We start from the raw sequence: 19,319 nt of genomic DNA on the forward strand, positions 1-19,319 counted from the left end.
TTTGAGACCTAGATTTTGCAGGCTTAAGACTTCTTTACACCATAGTCTCTGAAAACCTACTAAAACCTGATGCACTTGGTGTGTTACTTAAACACTCCTTCACAACTGCATTCTCTGTAAAAAAATGCACTTAGCTTCTTTGTTAACATTTAATGGGCAAGATGACTCCGATACAAGGAGAATTTAACCACAGTCAATTTTGTTTCTAAAAAACACCAGACAATTGCAGAGCTTTACAAAATAAAGACCTGTTTAAACTCTTTTGCAAGGAAGGATCTTCATCAGTGTGCTGTTACTCCTTCTGTAGCCTGAAGTCTGACCAGTGCTTTAGACAAGGCAAAGTCCCTTCCCTGCCTTCCTTTTCCCAGTCCAGACTTCCTCCACCATGGGATAGTGGACAACCTCTCTTCAAGGCACACACTGTTCCTTCAAATTCTGTCTCTTCACAAAAGAACTTCACAACTGAGAAAACTCAAGTCTCTGTTTCCAAATAGGGCTCCGTCTAAAATCCCCTATCTCTTGGCAAAAACCTATATGTAAGAGACATTCACATCTGATACTACATTGGTCTTCACTGGCTCCACAGATACAAATGTTCAACTAAACGTCAAGTTTTCATTAGAAAAAAAAAATGATCATTTTGTTATAATACAAACTAATGAACACAAAGGTTAAAATTAAGAACTGAATAGGGAAATAGAAATGTTAGCAAGGTATAATTTCTGATTTCATGCAAACATAAATTAGTATTAAATATAAATAACATAAAGTATATTGAATATAAATAATATAAAGTATATTAAATACTATGAATTAGATTAATGTAGAACTATTCAAATATTAATCCAGCAAAGGAAGGTGACAGGCAGTAACCTTCAATCTAGAGAGAAAGCCTGTTACTTTTAAAGTTCATATAGCAAAACCCTGAATAACTGACAACTGCACAGTTCTGCCTGTAAGTGTCACAGGGCAACAAGAAGTATCCTGAATACGGGCCAAGAGCCCGAAGTCTGACTGTGACTCTCATAGTTTCTTTGTCTCAAGAAATTTTCTTCGTAAAGTGGCACGCATGTGGTATAAGCATCCTGCTGACCACCCCAAATCATGCCCTATACAGACATGCAGGAATGCTGCCAGCATTACTTATTTCCTCAGACTCCCTTAGATAAAAAGCGGTGGGATTTCCCTGCTCACCATGGAGAAGGAGCTCTGCTGAGGCTCCATGTGCTTTTTCCTGGTCCTATGGTATTCTGAGACTGCTTGCAGCCCCTGCATAGAGCCAGAAGGATGACATACTGGCCAGAGTATCCAAGCCCTTAAATAAAAAAATGCTCCTTGTGATTTATTATTTAATTTTATGATTTGCATAATTGAATTGTGACATCTACTTCCAGGACTTTTCCTTTTCTTGATTGTCAGGGTCATTTTAAGAGACAAATCTTGATCTCTTCACTTCAGTAGAAACAATCCTAATTTAGCATGGTATTAGAGACACTCATGCAATTCTCAGATCAGTCTGTAGAAGAGAATCTAGCTAGAAGGTAGCAACTGTAACACAGGCTGGTTCAAATGCCATGGAGTCTGTTTTTAAAATGAACAATGGCTCTGGTAGTCTCAAGCCTCCCACTGGGACTTAGGAATCCCCAACCAGATCCTTAGACACTCCCAGAGCACCCTCGAGTGGATGCCTCTCCATTCCCCAGTCATTGTGTTTTTCTTTGAAAAAGTAAAAATTTACTGAGAGGAACAGTGGAATTGGAAAACCTAGGTTAAGAATCACAGAGGTCCCACCTAGCAGCATTTTGCATTTTCTATCCCAGCCTTCTGTAAACTTTAATGTATAAATCCTGAGCATAAGTTTGCAGTAAACAAAACAAAAATTATTTACAGCACCTGGAACCAGTAATACCAGATGAGCACATACAATCATATGCAGTGTTCACTGCTACAGAATTCAAGTGATCTCTCTGACACTGTGCGCACTCTGCTTATTTACTGCCTGTGATCAATTCATTTATGCAGCTGCAACATAAGGCAAAGCAGAACTGGGAAAACCTGGATCTCAGTGCCCACTGTGTGGAAATATCCTGAGACATGGCTGTCTCCTAGACGCAGGATGCTTTCAGCAATAGATTAAAGACAAGGTTTTCCAACGCCAAACTCTCCATTTCCTGGAAGGGGCAGACAATTCTTACTTGGAGGGAAAATAAAAAACCAAAAAAACAAAACACACACACACACAAAACCCAGACTGAAGTATCTTAAAAGATGGATTTTTCTGAATCACAAGAACTGTTCAGAGGTGGATTGGTTATGCTGCTGCTGTGCTCTAGCTTATTGAATTTTGGTTTCAACTCACCAGTGGGAATTTTTCACTGCATTTTTTTCCATTCTAACTTATATTCTTGCATGCACGTAGAGGAATGGAGTCAGTGGGTTGATTAGCATTGAGAATATAGGGTTTGTCTCTCTGTCCACTTCTGATTGTTCTAGCAGATCTATGATCAATTCCATGTTGTTAACAAGGCTCTAGCAATTTTGTCTCCCCTTGAAGCAGGCTCAAGTACCTTTCCAATGCTTTGCCATGTCTGAACATTAAAAACCTTTTTCACCATAACCAGCAAATCATACTTTTTACACCATCAGAACTCTTTATTGCTGTTTTATCATATTTTACATCTTTTTTTTCAAATATATCCATAAGCACTGAAAATATCAAATTTGTCTCCTTGTCCACTTTTAATTGTTCTAGTAAGTCTAAGACTAATCTCCACATTGCTAGCAATGTTGCTGCAATTTTATCCCCCCCTCAAGGCAGCCTCAAAAAGTAATTTTCCAGTGTTTTGCCATGTCTGAATGCATGAGACATTTTTCATCATAACTAGCACATCATTTGCTTTGCACCATCCTAGCGAAGTTCTTATTGCCTTCTTGTTATGCTTTATGCTTCTTTTTTCAAATATATCTATAAGCATTGTTAACATAGAATTTTCTTCTTCTGCACCCGTATCAGTTAGCCCCCATCTACATTGGGCACCAAAAGTTGTAATTCGAGTTAAGATGGACAACAAATACTGCAACACACCCATATCAATCAGTCATCAAAGGATCACCTCTCACTGTATCTGTTATGGGTTGCAGGTGCTCCCACTCATCTCAGCTATGTTGGGCACCAGTTGTAGTAGTCAGAGTCCAACTCAGTCGGCCTCACATGGAACACCAATTGTTGCAGCACAAACAAACTAGGCAGCTGCAACAAGGCTTCACCGTTGGTCAGATTCTACCATCCACACTGTATCTCCTTCCACCACCCAAACCACCTTTCCCACACGCCTCAGGGCTATTTAACCACTTAGTGGGAATGAGCTACAGCTGCACATCATCCATGTCAATCAGCCCACTGCCTCTGAGGCAAGGCCACAGCTGCATGTTATCAATGCTGATCAACCCACTGCCCTCATTCCTCTGCATATGTATATATGAAAACTGTTTCAGCATGGAATGTTTCTAGTGGATAAATTTTGTGAGAAATCGATTTTTAATTATCAACAATGTAACTCTGAAAAAGACTAAAAGCTACATGTTGGTACATACAACCAGAGACTAACAGGAGTATTTTCAGCCCTGGGAACTTCTAGGCTTCTGTGACACATTTCTGGCATCTGTAATGTAAGGTGTCTTTTATTTCTGTCCCTGAGCCAGTCTTCCAAGCCTCAGCACTAAGCCCAAGAAGCACAGTACACATGTGTCACCAATAGCCGGTGTCACAGAACCAAAAGCCCAGGTTCCTGCCACTGCTGCCACGCTGCCCAGGAGCAGAGCTGCTCTGCTGGGAGGCACCAGGGAGTTTGCAGGCTACCGGCCACCACTCCTCCAAGACAAGAACAGAAGCCCTGTGCAAGTGCCCCCACTGTGCCTTATACAGGGCAGCGTGTCATCCTCCTGTTACTTCAAACAGCTACGTGCTAAAGGAATGTTCCCTTTCTTAGCCTCACGAACATTTTAACGCTAGAAAAAGTTTCTTTTGATTCTATTGTCCTTTATTCATCACTGGACAACTAATTGTAGGTGTCAAGAACTAATTGTACCTGTGAAATCCTAGTATCAATTTATGTTCTCAGTTATCATTATGTGTTAGATAGACTGGAGGTATTACAATGGGTCATCTGAAAGAAGCAGGACCTATTGTGTATCTTTACTTTTCAGAGTATGTGTCACTGAAAGCCATTTTATCACAATTCTTTTTACAGCTTGCTTCCATTTAGATAGGTTCTAATTGTGTCATTTTCAATGTTTCATTATAACTTATACAACCAGCGGTGCTCTCCATCACACTCATGCTGATTCTTTCACAGTAAAAATGTCTCTAAAAATAAATTCCCAACTTATACTTTGCTAGGTGAGCATTGGTAAGTGGCAAAATATTTCTAACCCATCTGCAGAGCACTCAAGAATTTTCTGTAAAAAATTTTTGCATGGAAAATTTAGCATTGGGAAATGTTTGTATCCTAAGTGACATTAATCTTTCTGCATGCATATGTGAATATCACTCTGGCATGCAATTTTGGTATTTTGCGCTCAGCTATTTTCAAGTTCACTCATTCAGAAACTGGCGAAATGCGTTAAAAGTTTTATTTAAAAAAAAAAAGAGAGAGAGAGAGAGAAAATCTTTAAATAACAGACTCCCAGTAATGCCTTTAGGCAAAAGTATGTATCTTTAAAATAATAATAATTTTAAAAAGCCTTTTAATTTTTCCAGAAATAGCCATGTATCACTAAAATTCCTGTCTACATACATACATGTAGGTACCGATTCACAAACACAACCAAGACACTCTAAAATATACAGTCCATTACTCCTTTCACAGACTATCTCTACAGAATGGACAAAGTAAATATCTCAGTGGATACAATTTCATTTTGCCTGAATAACACTGAAAATTTCATATTCATTACATTGCTTTAACACTAAATTTAATTGAACAATGGTATCATGAGAAAGCTGTGGTCTCATTCATTAGAAAGAGGTTTTTTCATTAATTTAGCAATTTTTTTCTGCCATCTGGTACAGCCATAAGTAGTTACTTTTGCATTATTCAAAAAGATCTCTGAATTCTTGCAGAATTTTGGACTGATTATTAACTTTTTACAGCAAGCATTCAATGTTTTATGCAAAATAATAACTGTGCCAATTTTCTGTAACTGGTGCTGTGGCTGCTTACTCAAGCGTGAATTTTCTTTGGGTGCTGAAACTACATAATACATAGTTTTGGCACAATTACAAAAAAAAAATTAAAAATGGTAGTAAGTCCTGTCTCAAAACTGCGCATACTGTTGCTGCATAGCAAATAAAAACATTCACTTCAAAACCTGCAGATGAGTGTAGTGGGAAAAGGGCTTAAAATGTATTTCTGTGAAGAAGGTTGAAGAAATTCTAAGACACTATCTGGTTTTACCAGTAAAAGAAAGTAGGGTGTTGCAGCTATTACCAAGTAAAAATCCTGGATCATCCACTGGATATTCTGTCTAAAGAACTCAAGGCTTGGCACAAAGACTCACAGACAGAAGTATCTGAGTAATCAACTGAAAAAAAGACATTAAATAAAGCAAGAAAGCCTTTAACTTCCTCAGAATTTTTTGTAGACTAAATTTCCTTTATCAAATCATGAAAGTTTCTCCTCCATCCCCAAATTGGCTGCCTTTTTTCCTGTTGGAGGACTAGAGATGAAGATTTCTCCATATGATGAGTATTGCTTAGAGAAGACTAAGCATTCAAGTCCAAATCAATAGCAAAAATACTGCTAGTTTCATTTTAGATTCTCTCAGGTCAATATCAATAAAAATAATGCAAGTAACAAGAATGAGATACCCTATTGCTCTACCATCTTAATTTGTGCCCTTTACTGTTTGGCAGACAGAATATTTCAAACTTCTCTATGGCATCCAAGAAGATCAAAAGATATCTATCAAACAAGTAGATTTTCAACCGTTTTTATTTTACTGGCATGTACCTGTTTTCTCTAAAAACTCAAAACCTGTTCACAGCTTCCATTTCACAGCCAAAATGTTAAAACTCGAGTTTGGGTGAAAAAAATCATAACATTTTGATCAAAAATACAGAACTTCTAGATTAGAAGAAAGGAGTCAATGTTTAAGTGGAATGAAACATTTAAAAGTTCACATGTACAAGCACATCTCTTAATCTGCTGATTTGTAGAGGTATGAACATATTAATAAACTGGTGTCACATATGAGCCAGATACACTGTTTTTAAAAAACTGCAGCAGTCCCGCAGATTAATCATCAGTGCACAGTTTCATTTACATCGCACTTACAGATTAAACAGGCCTAGAACACATGCAGTTGCTGAAAAATACAGGTAAATATTTCTTACATGGACAACTTACTTTTGCTACAGTTGTATGTCCAGGGTGACTGGACAAAGCAAAGGGGAGACATGTATTATGACTTTATAAACTCAGACATTTCTATAAAAATGTCAGTGCAGTTATTTTTTGAGATGACAATAAAATATGTTTTACAAACGCATTTGCAGGGGGACTGCAATCATAAATGCTAAATAAGCTCAAGTCATATTTTCTCTGAAAGTAAACCTGGTCTTCCATTTTCTTCTGTTTCCTCTTGTGCTACTAAATGATGAATAAACCAGATAAATCAGGTTTCCCTCTCTAGCAAGAGCAGTTTAGCCACCAGCATTAGAGCCATCCTCTGGCAATGACTACCTCAAGTGCTCAATTTCATTCACACAAGGAGTCACATCCAGATGTAAGGCATTAAATGGACCCAGGGCTATCAGAAGGGCTGCAAGAGATGATTACCCTAGGTGCAACCTTGTGGGTGCTGAAAGCACATCATCGGCCAAATTTGTCTGAGTCACATCGGCTGCGGCTGCTGCTGCTGCTACCAGAGGAAAGAGAGTGCCTACAAAATTTCTTCCTGCACTTCCCAATTCTTTTTCTTCTTTGCCATGGCTTTCATGTTCAGTAGTCTCAATCACCACTGCACCCTCCGGTGCGGCAGCCTAACAAGGCTGGGGAATGGGCTGCCTACCCACCTGCTGGTACCTGCTGCTACCACCCACCTCCTTACTGGCAGAGATGCTAGGGACAGGTGGGGTCTCCGGTCCCCAGTTCTGTTAAGATGCTAAAAAAAGAATACAACAGCAGTACCAAAAGTAAGCAAATGTTTCACTAGGGTAGCAGCTGTGCTACAGGCTTTCCCATTCCAGGTACTTGGCATCTTCAGGTTCTTCAGCCAAAACAAAAAAAAAAAAAGGATGAAAAGTGCCAGGAAGCATTTTCCTTGTAAAAAAGCTGCTTTTTATGGAAATGCTTATTATTAAATTTCTGTTTATTAAATCTTTGTGTTTATCTGAATGTCCTCCCATGAGCTAAAAGCAAAGGGGAGAAAGACAGTAATGGACCAGCTCCTCATCTAAAGGAGACCAGCAGCAGTTCCCCTCAGACCACCTTGCAGAAGGTAAGCCCCACTCCTAGCTTCACCCCAGCAAAAGAAAAACCTCTGAGTAGTCCAGATTACAGCTTTACAGATTTCCTAGTTCATGGTGAGAAGAGATGACCTGAGGACCTGATTTCCTATACAAGCAGATACTGCACTCTACCCAGATCATCCTGACAGACCTACAGCCTAAGAGGCCTCAGGAGGCGCCTTTGGACTTCCAGCCTCCTACATCGTGATCAGCCGTACACATATGGCCTCACATCATGAGCTGCAAACACAGAGTAACCCACTAACTTCAGCCTAGGTTATTTTTCTCATTGGAACTCAACAGTCTCGTTAGAGAAAAGCATTTTTAACTCTTCAGGAGACTCAACTCATGTGTGTTATGGGCAAAGAAAACAAGACGCATAGGCAGTAGCAATGCTATGGCTCCTGAAGTGGCAAGAGGGCTGATGGAGCAGAGTATTTTCATATAATCCTAATGGACAAAGCCACACTGACAGTGTCATAGTGTGACTAAGGGAAAATGCTCTCAGCATCTGCATGTCCATTCAATCCAGAGTGGTATGAAATAAAAAAGTGATGTTGTAGCCATTACCTGTGCCTTCAGAAAAGAAAAAAGATGTCACTGAGCACCCACAGTATGGGCAGAGGAAAAATCTGCCATGTTATTGTATTTGTGATGTGAACAGGAACAGTTCAAAAATGGCCAACTTTACTGTACCATCAAAAAATGAACAAGTTCCTTTGTGAACTCTTATGTATACAGTTTCATATTAATACAAACATATTAATTGACATTTTGAATATTTTAAATAGTGGAATTAAAAAAATAATAAAAAGCAAATACAAAATATGTAGCAGCTTCATAAATTAACCTTTGCATAATGTTTAACTATATTGTGTCATGATCAATTTATCTAGTCAGTTATCCCTAGCACTAGAAAGGATACTTATTTGAAAGGAGGAAAGGGGAATCAGTCTGTGCAGCCCTAAGACATTCCCAAAGTCACATCAGTGTCACCATGGCAATGCCACAGGACAGCTACTTATGTACTCTGTCCAACCCAGGGCTTGAATGCAACCCCTTTGGTGCTGGGCATGCCTTTGTCTCACATGCTTTTCCCATCGCAGCCTCCAGCATTTGCTGTTCTGAGCTAACAGATCTGGCTGTGTTCAGCATTCACAGTTCTTCCATCTGGCATCTCTGATCAGTGACAACCTTCCTAAAACCAGTGATTAATTTTAGCAATAGGAAAAAAAGCTCTTAGAGGAAGGGGATTTTACAACATTGCTACAACTATAGTTCTTACCTAAACGCAGGTACCTGAGACCAATTCAGGTGGTACATATGACACGTACCCAACTCCCAAGCTGGGTCCTCTGCCTATGTCTTGACAAAGAGCTCCTGCCAGAACTGATTTGTGTCACTTGAATCTCTATGGTTTGGCCTTTGCTACTAAGCTACTCAAAAGAGTTTACAGGAAAGTGGTTTGGCTTGGGTAACTTTATTTTTTTCCTTGCAATCTGGCTTTCTCCACAAAATCCTATTAATTTAAGTCATTCTATCAAAGTGATTAACATTACTCTCAAACTGATCAACCTGTATTATGGATAGTTCATAATAACAGAGCTCCAACTGTGCCACAGGTTTTTTGGCAGACTTTGATCCTGCTGACCACAATGTACTCCTGGGATGTCTTTATGGATACAGGAGCTCTTTGGTATCCTGTCTACATCCATCCACCCTGGGATCTATGACGATTCTATGCTGGTTGTTCTGTGATGTGCAAGACTTACTTTCTCCTCTGTCTGGACACGGAGTGTGGTTTTGGTAATGAAATTCTTAGTCTTTAAGGGGGTTGGGACTTCAGAATCATCATCTTCTAATTACACCCAAACTAATAATTTCCTTTGATTTGCCATTTCCTGGCTTAGGAGGAGAGGCTTGCTGAAGTTTGCTTTACAGAAGACAGAAGCAATATGGCAGATTTAGCACATGGAACTGAGGTACTTTTTCACCAGGTGTTATGACTGAGTACATTTAGCTGTAAAGGTTGAAACTCCTTGAACTAACTTGGAAATTTTTAAGTAAACTTTAGTTTTCAAGTACTAGTGTTGGCTCAAAAGACTCTTCAATCACAGTGACTTGGGAACATGGTTTATTTTGCTGATGTGATCTCACTAGACACCTGTGCCTTAGGATCCTAGCTGGAATGACAACCTGCCAAAAAAAAAAAAAAAGCCTCACGTGAAGACCAGTTAAAGACTAAAGCCTTCTGCATTCTTGGAGCAATATTTTACATCCATAATTCTTAAAACTGTATTAAACTTTCTGTCTCTATGTACAGTTACATAGCATAAGTCTGTCACAGTCTAAGCTGTTTAGGACCTACATGTTTAGAAATATGTTTAGAACCAACATAAGGATATGGACCTGTTGGAATGAGTCCAAAGGATGGCCATGAAGATGATCAGAGGGCTGGAGCACCTCCCCTCTGAAGACAGGCTGAGAGAGTGAGAAGGCTCCAAGGAGACCTTACAGCAGCCTTCCAGTACCTACAGGAAAGCTGGAGAGGGACTTTTCACAAGGGCATGTAGCGATAGGACAGGGGGAATGGCTTTAAACTAAAAGAGGGTAGATTTAGATTAGATATAGGGAAGAAATTCTTTACTGTGAGAGTGGTGAGGCACTGGAACAGGTTGCCCAGAGAAGCTGTGGATGTCCCATCCCTGGAAGTGTTCAAGGCCAGGCTGGATGGGGCTTTGAGCAACCTGGTCTAGTGGAAGGTGTCCTTGCCCATGGCAGGGGGTTGGAACTAGGCGACCTTTAAGGTCCTTTCCAACCCAAACCATTCTATTATTCTATGTATTCTAAGGGAGTCCCTGTTTTCCACATGCTGTTTGGGAACAACTCCTACGATGGCCGTAAAGGATTAGGTCTCTAAGAATGGCATAGAGGACTTAAGGATTTGGAACCTTTCCTTCCAGCAGTTCACAAAAGTTTGCACTTTCTCAAGCTCACAATATAACATAATTATCTTTGCCAACTGACAAAAAATAAGTCCTTTTTTCTAGCTGAGAGCTTGAAACAAACAAACAAAAAAATACCCCAACAATTTAGGATTTTCCTTATGGCATGACTATGGCATAAATACATAAGTAAAACAGATCTATAAAAAGGATACACCAACACAAAGCTCATGAAATACATGGCTGGGTAAACACAGCTATGAAGATAGTCTGGAGGGCTAATAGAGATCCACTGTGGACCTTGTAGTTCTGTAGAACAGTAACAGTGGTTAGGAAAACACGTTCCTGTTTGCCCCTAAAACTTGCTCTAAAAATTATACTAATGATGAATAATCCCAGACTCATTAAAAAGTAATCAAATAAACTAAAACACAGAATGCTGAATAAGATGTGGTACAAATCTTTCAGTAAATACACACTTCCAGGGACAAAATCATCTGTATGTAGCTGTAATTGGGGAAAAAAGCAAAAAAAACCCAGTAACTAACTTGGGTAATGCAATGAATAGAAATTAAAAATGTATACAGCTGTTCCCTTGTTTCAGCTTGTTAAACAAAATGCAAACCCTCTTTGTATGCATTTGTCAACTGCAGATTGTAATCAGTGCCCAATTCAGTAAATCAATTAAACAGAGTCCTCTTCAAAATGAAGTTTAATTAAAATTATTTTAAGGACTATTTTTTTATTCCTAAGGAACTTCTGCTGTTACTGTAAATTGTGTTGTAATTTCACACTTCTTCTGTGAAGGAAATGAGCAATAAGAGAAGACAAAAGTACACCAAAAAGATGTACTCTCTCCTAGGGTTTTATATGAATAACCGAAACCCTTTGGCAGCACAGGTAATAAATTCACAACAAACTCTCTCCTGACACATTCAGCATTCGAAGACGGCAATCCTGACAACTTCTATTATTGCTATAGTAATGTGACAATTAGCATCAAAATAGAAAATGGTTTGAGTGTACAATTTCAATGACACTTTTCAGTGTCAAATAATTATGCACCTGAACATCCTTTGGTCAACTGAAAATCACTTCACCAAAGACAAGACAGCTGACATTGTGAGACAAGCAGTCACAACTCTGATTTTTGGATGTCATGTGAAAAATACATCACCCTGTTGTAATTTTAAATATCAAAGCATTATTCGCTGACACAGGCTCCCGAAGGAGAGAATGGATTTCCTTTAGGCAATATATTCTCCATTTAAAAGCAATCAATTGGAAAAACTTCAATATATGTACGTACTGGCTTTGTTTACCTTTGCACATTATGCATACAGAAGCAAAATATAAATGACAAAAACATTGGACAGTCCCTGGACACTTCCAGACCTAGAATTCCTTCAAAGAAAGACGCGATGAATTAAGGGCTGTTAATTTTCTTGTGGCACAGAAAGATCCAGAGAAAAAGTTTGCTGGAAGCATCCCTGCATACTTCCACTGGGTTTCTTCTACTGCACTAAAAAGCGCCCTTTGCTGCCACCACCTGGGCCTCACCACCGCACACCAGGAATGAACACCAGTAAGGCGTTTTCCATGGCACAGCCCGTAGCGCACAACATTGCCCGAGCGGCTGTGCAGGAGCATCCCGGGACGGACACACGGACAGACGGCCACCCTGCAGGGGCTTGGACCCCAAGGTGCATTCGTGGCCCTAACTGTGTGACTAGGTGCAGCCGCTGTTCATCACCACCTCTCCTGGTCACGTCCCTCAGCCTCGCTTGGTGGCCACTGACAATGCTCTGGTTCGGCTTCCAAGCAGGTATGCTTCAGGTCCCCCCTCATCAAGCACTGGTCGAAGAAAATGTTACCATAAAGTGACAGGAGCTGACAGACATTTCTGAGGGAGCCTGGCAAAGTAGAGGCAGAGTACCACAAAAGAGCTGCTGCTATCTTCTTATTCTCTATAACCACAGAAAAAAAACCCTTCTATTCACTGTATGCAGGCCTGTGTTGATGGAAATAGCAGAGTATGAATTAAGACCTCCAAACAGGCTCCCACAGCTGTTGTAAGATGGATAAAGGAAGGAGGAATTTTTTTCAGCCATGTGAGGGCAAAAAATAGTGCAGAGCAGGCAAAGTGACAGTGACAGATTTGACACAGAGAGCCGCTTTAGATGGCAGCCAGCCTCTTTCCGAGGATGCCTGGGCTCATGCAGACAACATAGCGCACAAGCATGACGGGCCACTGTGCACAAGCATGATGGACCGCAAAGTGATAGACATTGTGCTTCTGCTGGTGAGCACAAAACCACCACAAGACTCGTAGCATGAACAGCAGACCATGGTACATCACATCATGTCAGATCAGTTCCTCGATGTACCATATCACTGGCTAACAGACACTTACCCACTGAGAAGATGCAATCGGCAGTGCTCTCCTCACTACTTCAAACATTTAAAAACCAAACTGCAGAGGAAATTCAACAGTCTTGTTCCCACTGCACAGTTCAGCCTCTGGCATCACATATGTTTTCTGACCCTCTACAACTGGTTTTACTGTTCCCCAAGTATTAAAACTATTCCAAATCTTCTCTCCTTATTTGAGCATAAAGCACTACTTAAGGTTACTCTGACTTTCACAGGAACAGGTTTTCCTGTGTTATTCTCACAGCAGCCTCGGCCAGGACCGCTTTCTAACAGCTACTGCTCTCTTCTGACTGACTCGTCCTGCTACGCTCCCCAGGTGTCCTCTAAACCTAAGTCTGAAAAATGGCTGAACCTTTCCTACCTCTGGATCATTTCCACATTCAGCCTGTCTATTCCACATCCTTCTTGCAGAGAAGGACCAAACACCTCATTCCTGAAGCCTGTGCCTCAGCCCTGCTGGGTCTTCAGACAGTTACACAAACTTGGCCTGTGCCCAGCTTGGCTTCTGCTTGCTGTTTTCAGGGATGAAGCAGTAAGAAATAATAGCCACAGATCATTCTCTGACAGCTTTTCCTCACCAAATGTTCAGCTCTGACTACAAGAGCAATGACCTAATGTATGGTGGGTCAGTGCCATAAGCTGTGAAATCCCTAAGAGGAAATGTCACTGAAAAAAAGAACAGGGACTTAAAATTTAAAAAAATGCATTTCAACCTGTCACAAAATTTTCAATTCAAATAGTCACACATTCACCCAGCAAACAGCTATATAATATATATTCAAACACCAGCAATTTGTTCAGCTTTTGCCCTTCCCAGAAAACTACAGTCCCTACCACTACCCTTTTCTAAGGGACACATTCACAATTTTAGGTCTGCCACACTAGGGCACAGGTGAAGTGTCTTTAAAAATATATTTTAAAATAACCTAAATCTTGACAACTATAAAATATACTTATTCTTTTTTTTTTTTTTTTTTTTTAGAGATGTCAACATGAGAGACCTTTAAAGCACTCCTGGCACAGGTTTCCTGAGTCCTGAACAGGATATTGCTTCTGCTGTGATCATCCATGCTGGCATGCACATGCAAGACGCAGTTTTCCTGCTTGTGAGTCACAAAGGGATTTTCATTGATGACACCAAACATCTGACATAAAGAAACTTGTCAGAATCACTCCCCTGCCAGCACACAGGGCAGGCTGAATCACAGACAGGGCAAGGAGCAAACACAAGCAAAAAAAGAAATGTTTTTCACTCAGTCTTGTAGACAGTAATTGTAAGGCTTTCATAGCCCTTGTATTGGAAAGATGCGTGTTCTGTGTGCTTGTGTTTCATAGGAGTCCACAAGCACGAAGGTCAGCTTGTCTCTACAAAGACTGTAACCTCCATGCAGGCAGACTCTGACCTTTATCCTGGAAGCCAGTCTCTCCAGTGTCAGTCATTTCAGTACAGCACTGTAGCAAAAGGTGTAGACGGAAGTATTCTTTTCCACAGAAGTACAAACCATGAAGCAAATAGCTTTCATATGGATTACATTTACTCAGGAAGAAAATAATCCACTCCTTGAAACACTTTATTATGGCAACATGAAGTAGGTGGCTTTGATGTTTGTTGTAGAAACCCTCTTTCCAAAAGTACTGCACGTTGTTCTACCTCAATTTTGAGAGGACTGAGCCAAGGGCTCTGTTTAACTGATGGTTTATGCTGTACAGTTTGAGACCAGAATTGTTTGCTCTGTATCCGCTTGCTGCCTTTTTGCTGGAATGGACACTCAAAACAGCTGTAAGAAGCCTTCAGTCCACTTTCAAAAAAGCAGTGTGATTCCTTGAGCACAGCATGGTCAGCTTCCCAAAACAATTATAACAAATCTAGGGCTGGAGCATAAGCTCCAGGAGAGGATAGGCTTCGCCCCTCAGGAAGCCAGCAGGCAGATGGACTGATGCCAGGTATTTTAGCACTAGGGTTGTGCCTATTTCCATGAACGTGGATGCTGATTGCTGTGCAGTCTCTTCAGTGCAGCTAATGGAAGCTTGTAACAGATACAAGGAGCAGGAATGTTGACAAGGACAAATGAATTCTGATTTCCAGGCGTAAGTCAAAGCTTCAAAACCGTTAAATGCTTTGTCTGGCAGCTAGTTATAGTTTATGGAGCATTAGAAATATCATACATAAATCCTAATATAATAATAATAGTACGACTATGTAAACAGGGAAGCCAGAAACCTGCAATGCTCCTACCCTCCTCATTTCAGGGATAATTATTCTGCCTGTTATTGGGCACTTATTCATATTTACGTCATTACTGTGATTGTTTCCTAAAACACTCGGTGATTCTGCTGCTTTACCTGCCTTGCTCAAATCAATACATTTAGTCTTTGTGTCACAATCTCACGATCAGCCCAGCTGCTCTACACTGATGTTCATTCAGTGACACCCAGTCTGCTTCCTACTCACCTTTTGGTTTATGTGACATCATTAACAGGACTTCATACACTGCGGTTTTTTGCTAGCAGGCTTGAGATTTGCAACACACCACGCCAGAGCTGGACTCTGTCAGCATGGCTCTGACATTTGCTAAGAACAAGTCACTCAACTTTTTGCACTGTTCTTCAATTCATATATACACTGGGTTTCTTATTCCTTGCTAGAAATTCTTCAGATGCTATCTTGCCTTTCATAAACAGCATGACTGATTTTTACCAAATTAATTAATTTTGTATATATTAGATGACTAATAATGTCGGTTTCCTCAGGAAAATAAAAAAAGTGAATGTGGTGCTAATTTTGAGATAATAGGAGAAAGCAAGTCTTCTTAGGCCAGAAAATTAATATAAATAGTTCCATTTAAAATAAATCCAGACATCGTAAAAAGATTCATCCCTTAGCCAACCATAATTTTTCCCTGCCAAAGCAACTTATGGGGGAAAAAAATAGATTTTTAAGCATATTTTTAACAAACTGAATCAGCAAATATTATTGTACATAACCAAAGTAGCACTATACTACACACTTAATATTTGAGTGCGAGCTTCCTCAAGTTTGGATGTTTCAATCTTTTAACTTTCTCAGAATTTCCTCAGTATGCACAACAGTAATGCTTATACTTCTAAACCACTCAGCCCTAACTTAAACCCGATTTTTTTGAGCTACAGTTTTAAATAATAATAGAAAAGATATCATGTTCATTATTACTCTGATGTAATAGTTGGTATTATTAGTCTAGGACCCCACTTTTTATACCTGATACTTTAATCCCCTTGGCTAATTAACCAATTAAATTACTAGTCTACCAAAATTCAGAAAGCAGAGGAGTAAAAAAAGATAGTGAATACTAGTATGTTTACATTTTGGTAATCTCTTGTTCACTGTAAAGCAGCATAATATGAAAAAAAAAAAAAAAAAAAGAGTTTCTGGTAGAATATATTCTAGAGCAAAAGAGACAGAAAGAAACTCTGTAACGTACCTCATATTCCCTGCCATAATGAGGAACAGATTATAAATGTGAGAAAAAATGAAGAGGAAGAGGATGGTACTGAAGAACATCGTCATCCAAGACCCGTGGTCCTCTCGAAACATTTTCAGACGGAGCAACTGACCTGTAGTATGAATATTATGAGAAAGCATGTTTTAGTCAGTCACGAAATACATGTTTACATGATAACAAAACCAAAATAGAGTACTAAAACTGTGTTTCTTCTTATATCTAATTATTCCACTGTGTATGAGGAAAGCAGATCTAGTATCATGCACCCAAACTACTCTTCTGTAATTCAGCATGAACAGACATTATTGCTACAAAATTACAAGGTTGTTTCCCACAAACATGAAAAAGTGGTTTGGGCTCTTACAGTCAGAATCACTGATGAGGTCTGAAGGAGTCCACATCACATCTGTGGTACCCACTCAAAATGTGGCTGTGGCTTTACATAAACTACATGTGATTCTACATGCTGAGTAAGCAGCTTTCTGTGGTTCCCAGTTTCAGCCATTAATATCTCTACTCGCTCTGCTCTCGTGGTGGCACAGCAAGCTCTGCAGCCATGCGCAAGTGAACAAGAGTGGACAACTGACCCATCTAGAAAAAAAGAAAATTACCTTTTTGTTTTCTTTCATTTCAGCCTGCTGACTTTGAAGCTCAATGAACAGTAGTGCTGCACATCTGTGCAAAAATGGGAAGGAGCGATGGATTGGAAGGGCAACTGCCTTAACCATCACATTTTCTAGAAACTGTTACAGCCTACACTCCACACAGTATTGTTATTTCAGTCTTATTGAGAGGAGAGTTGATTATTTACCAATTCCACAGCAGGGAAGATGTCATGGAATTAGTCTAGACCTCAAGGCAAGAGCCACTTTCTAGTGGCATTTGAGCAATGCTTTGAGAAACGTGCCTATTTATAAATTTTGAAGTTTCATAAGTAGCTCAGGCTATGTGTTATCTATTATTTGATGCCAGCTATTTCTTGATCAGTAACAAGAGTCATTAACAGTTGCCTGTCTCTTTCCACTGACTACAGACAGCATCAGGTCAAATATCATGTGTTTGTCTAGCTTGTGAAAAACACAGACATGGAATGGAATTGGGGATTTGGGTCATTTGGCCTCATGAGAAAAAGAGATTATTTGCTTTTCTGAGAAGGTAGCTGCAGGACCAGTTGAGGATGAAATTGCCTGGACTAGACAGAAACACCATGTATCAGAGGAAAAGTCATCCCTCAAGTCAAAGACTACTCTTAAGCCCAAAAGTACACAAAAATACATTATTAGTAATAAGTAAATAATCAACCCTCCCCTCCATAAGACTGAGATAACAATACTGTGCAATCTCATTGCTCCTCCATTTTGTTATGTAGTACAAGGCTGACACATGTTCTTGTCTGCCAGTCATTACATGTTAACATAGGAAACTGAAAAAGTCTTAAGATTCCAATCCTACTGAACTGCTCAGCTGGGATGACCCCATCCAACGGTGTGATATGCACCAGGCAAATGCCAGGAGACTTAGACTGAGTTTCAAATTATATCAGAGACCTCTAGTGACATTACAGACAAATCATTTACACTTTACGCTCAAGTCCTTGATCCACAAAGGTGAAGAATAATATTATTCTTTCTTACAATGTAGACTTTTTCTAGATTATACCACAACAAGGGCACAAACTGATTAAGCCTGTAAGTGGTGGTAGCAAAAAAAAAAAAAAAAATTTAAAAAAACCCACACAAAAAAACCCCAAGAAACAAAAAAACATATAACGAAAGAGAACAGAACTTACAGCCATACTTACGATGTAATTACTATTCATTTCCTAGTCAGATATATACATCAAATACTGTCATCGCACCACAGAAACTAAACATTCCCTAATTCCCTAGAGTATTCGAGCTATGATTGTTTCTCATGGTAATGTTCCTGCCATTTCACAACTGTAATACTACAAGTTTAGCAGAACAAGATTGATATTACTGTCCCACCCTCAAAAGTCTTACTGCAAAACAACATTCTTCCCCACCCTACTTTTTGTAGTTTATACTTGGGTTTAACAGTTCTTGCTTTTTCAAAGGCCATCTACTTGCAGGATTAATAATCTAAATAGGAGTGGGTGAATGATGGTGGAAAGGTGTAGAAATATTCTTTCAGTGCTCGACTCCCAGCAAGAACAACACCTAACAACCCAGACTTGATTTCAAAAGGGCTTTGTACCAACAGATAATATTTAATACATTTAAGGGCAATATAGTTGCTACAGTGGTCAGTTTTACTATTAAGGTAATCAGAAAGACTGATCAGCTACCAAGCAGTTTATTAATTTAATATTCATCAAATGTTGAATTATAATGCCTCATTGCAGTATTACAAGGTAAGATCCTGCAGTCTTAGTATTTTTTCACTATTTCTACATAAAGAAAAATCTCAGTTCTTTATGCACACATTTCTGTATTTTATTTTCAAACGTTACACACTGAATATGAAGTCCAAAGGAAAGAAGAAAAGAATGCAACAACAACTTACTAATAATAGTATTTTTAAACGATGCTGAGAAAGATTACAGACCATTATAACTCATATCAAATGCTTAAAAAAGGTTACTGAGTCATACATCATTTTCCATTTCATGTCTCAGAAAGCTTTTCTCGTGTTAAGTATTTGAAGTAAAAGTATGTCCCCTGACATACATTATTTACTTCCCTAATTTCATTAGGAAATCAAATTATAAGTCTGCGTAGAATCTTATACAGTGTGTTTTTCTTAGACCTAAGCACTTCAATCATGTGATGTGTTATACTTTATTCTGCAGAGAATACCTTTTCCAAAGAACAGTTGCATGTCTTGTCACCTGAAAAGTTCTGCTTACTCTTACCATTGGTGACAGGTGAAACTTTTGTCATGTTTCCTTCAGGAATGTATTTTTCCTTGGACTAGCTTCTCTGTCTT

General features: G+C 39.4%; 1 protein-coding gene across 2 annotated transcripts in view; it reads right to left on the bottom strand.

The window, feature by feature from the left end:
- Positions 1–19,319, bottom strand: part of TMEM117 (transmembrane protein 117) — a 235,168-nt gene that overhangs the window by 169,113 nt on the left and 46,736 nt on the right. For both annotated transcript variants that reach the window (XM_056342162.1, XM_056342161.1), the window contains exon 3: positions 16,350–16,482. In XM_056342162.1, coding sequence (XP_056198137.1) covers positions 16,350–16,482 — 133 coding nt within the window. The remainder of the gene's footprint in view (positions 1–16,349; positions 16,483–19,319) is intronic.

The sequence above is a fragment of the Falco biarmicus genome, chromosome 5 (assembly GCF_023638135.1).
Source record: "Falco biarmicus isolate bFalBia1 chromosome 5, bFalBia1.pri, whole genome shotgun sequence".
Classification (NCBI taxonomy): Eukaryota; Metazoa; Chordata; class Aves; order Falconiformes; family Falconidae; genus Falco; species Falco biarmicus.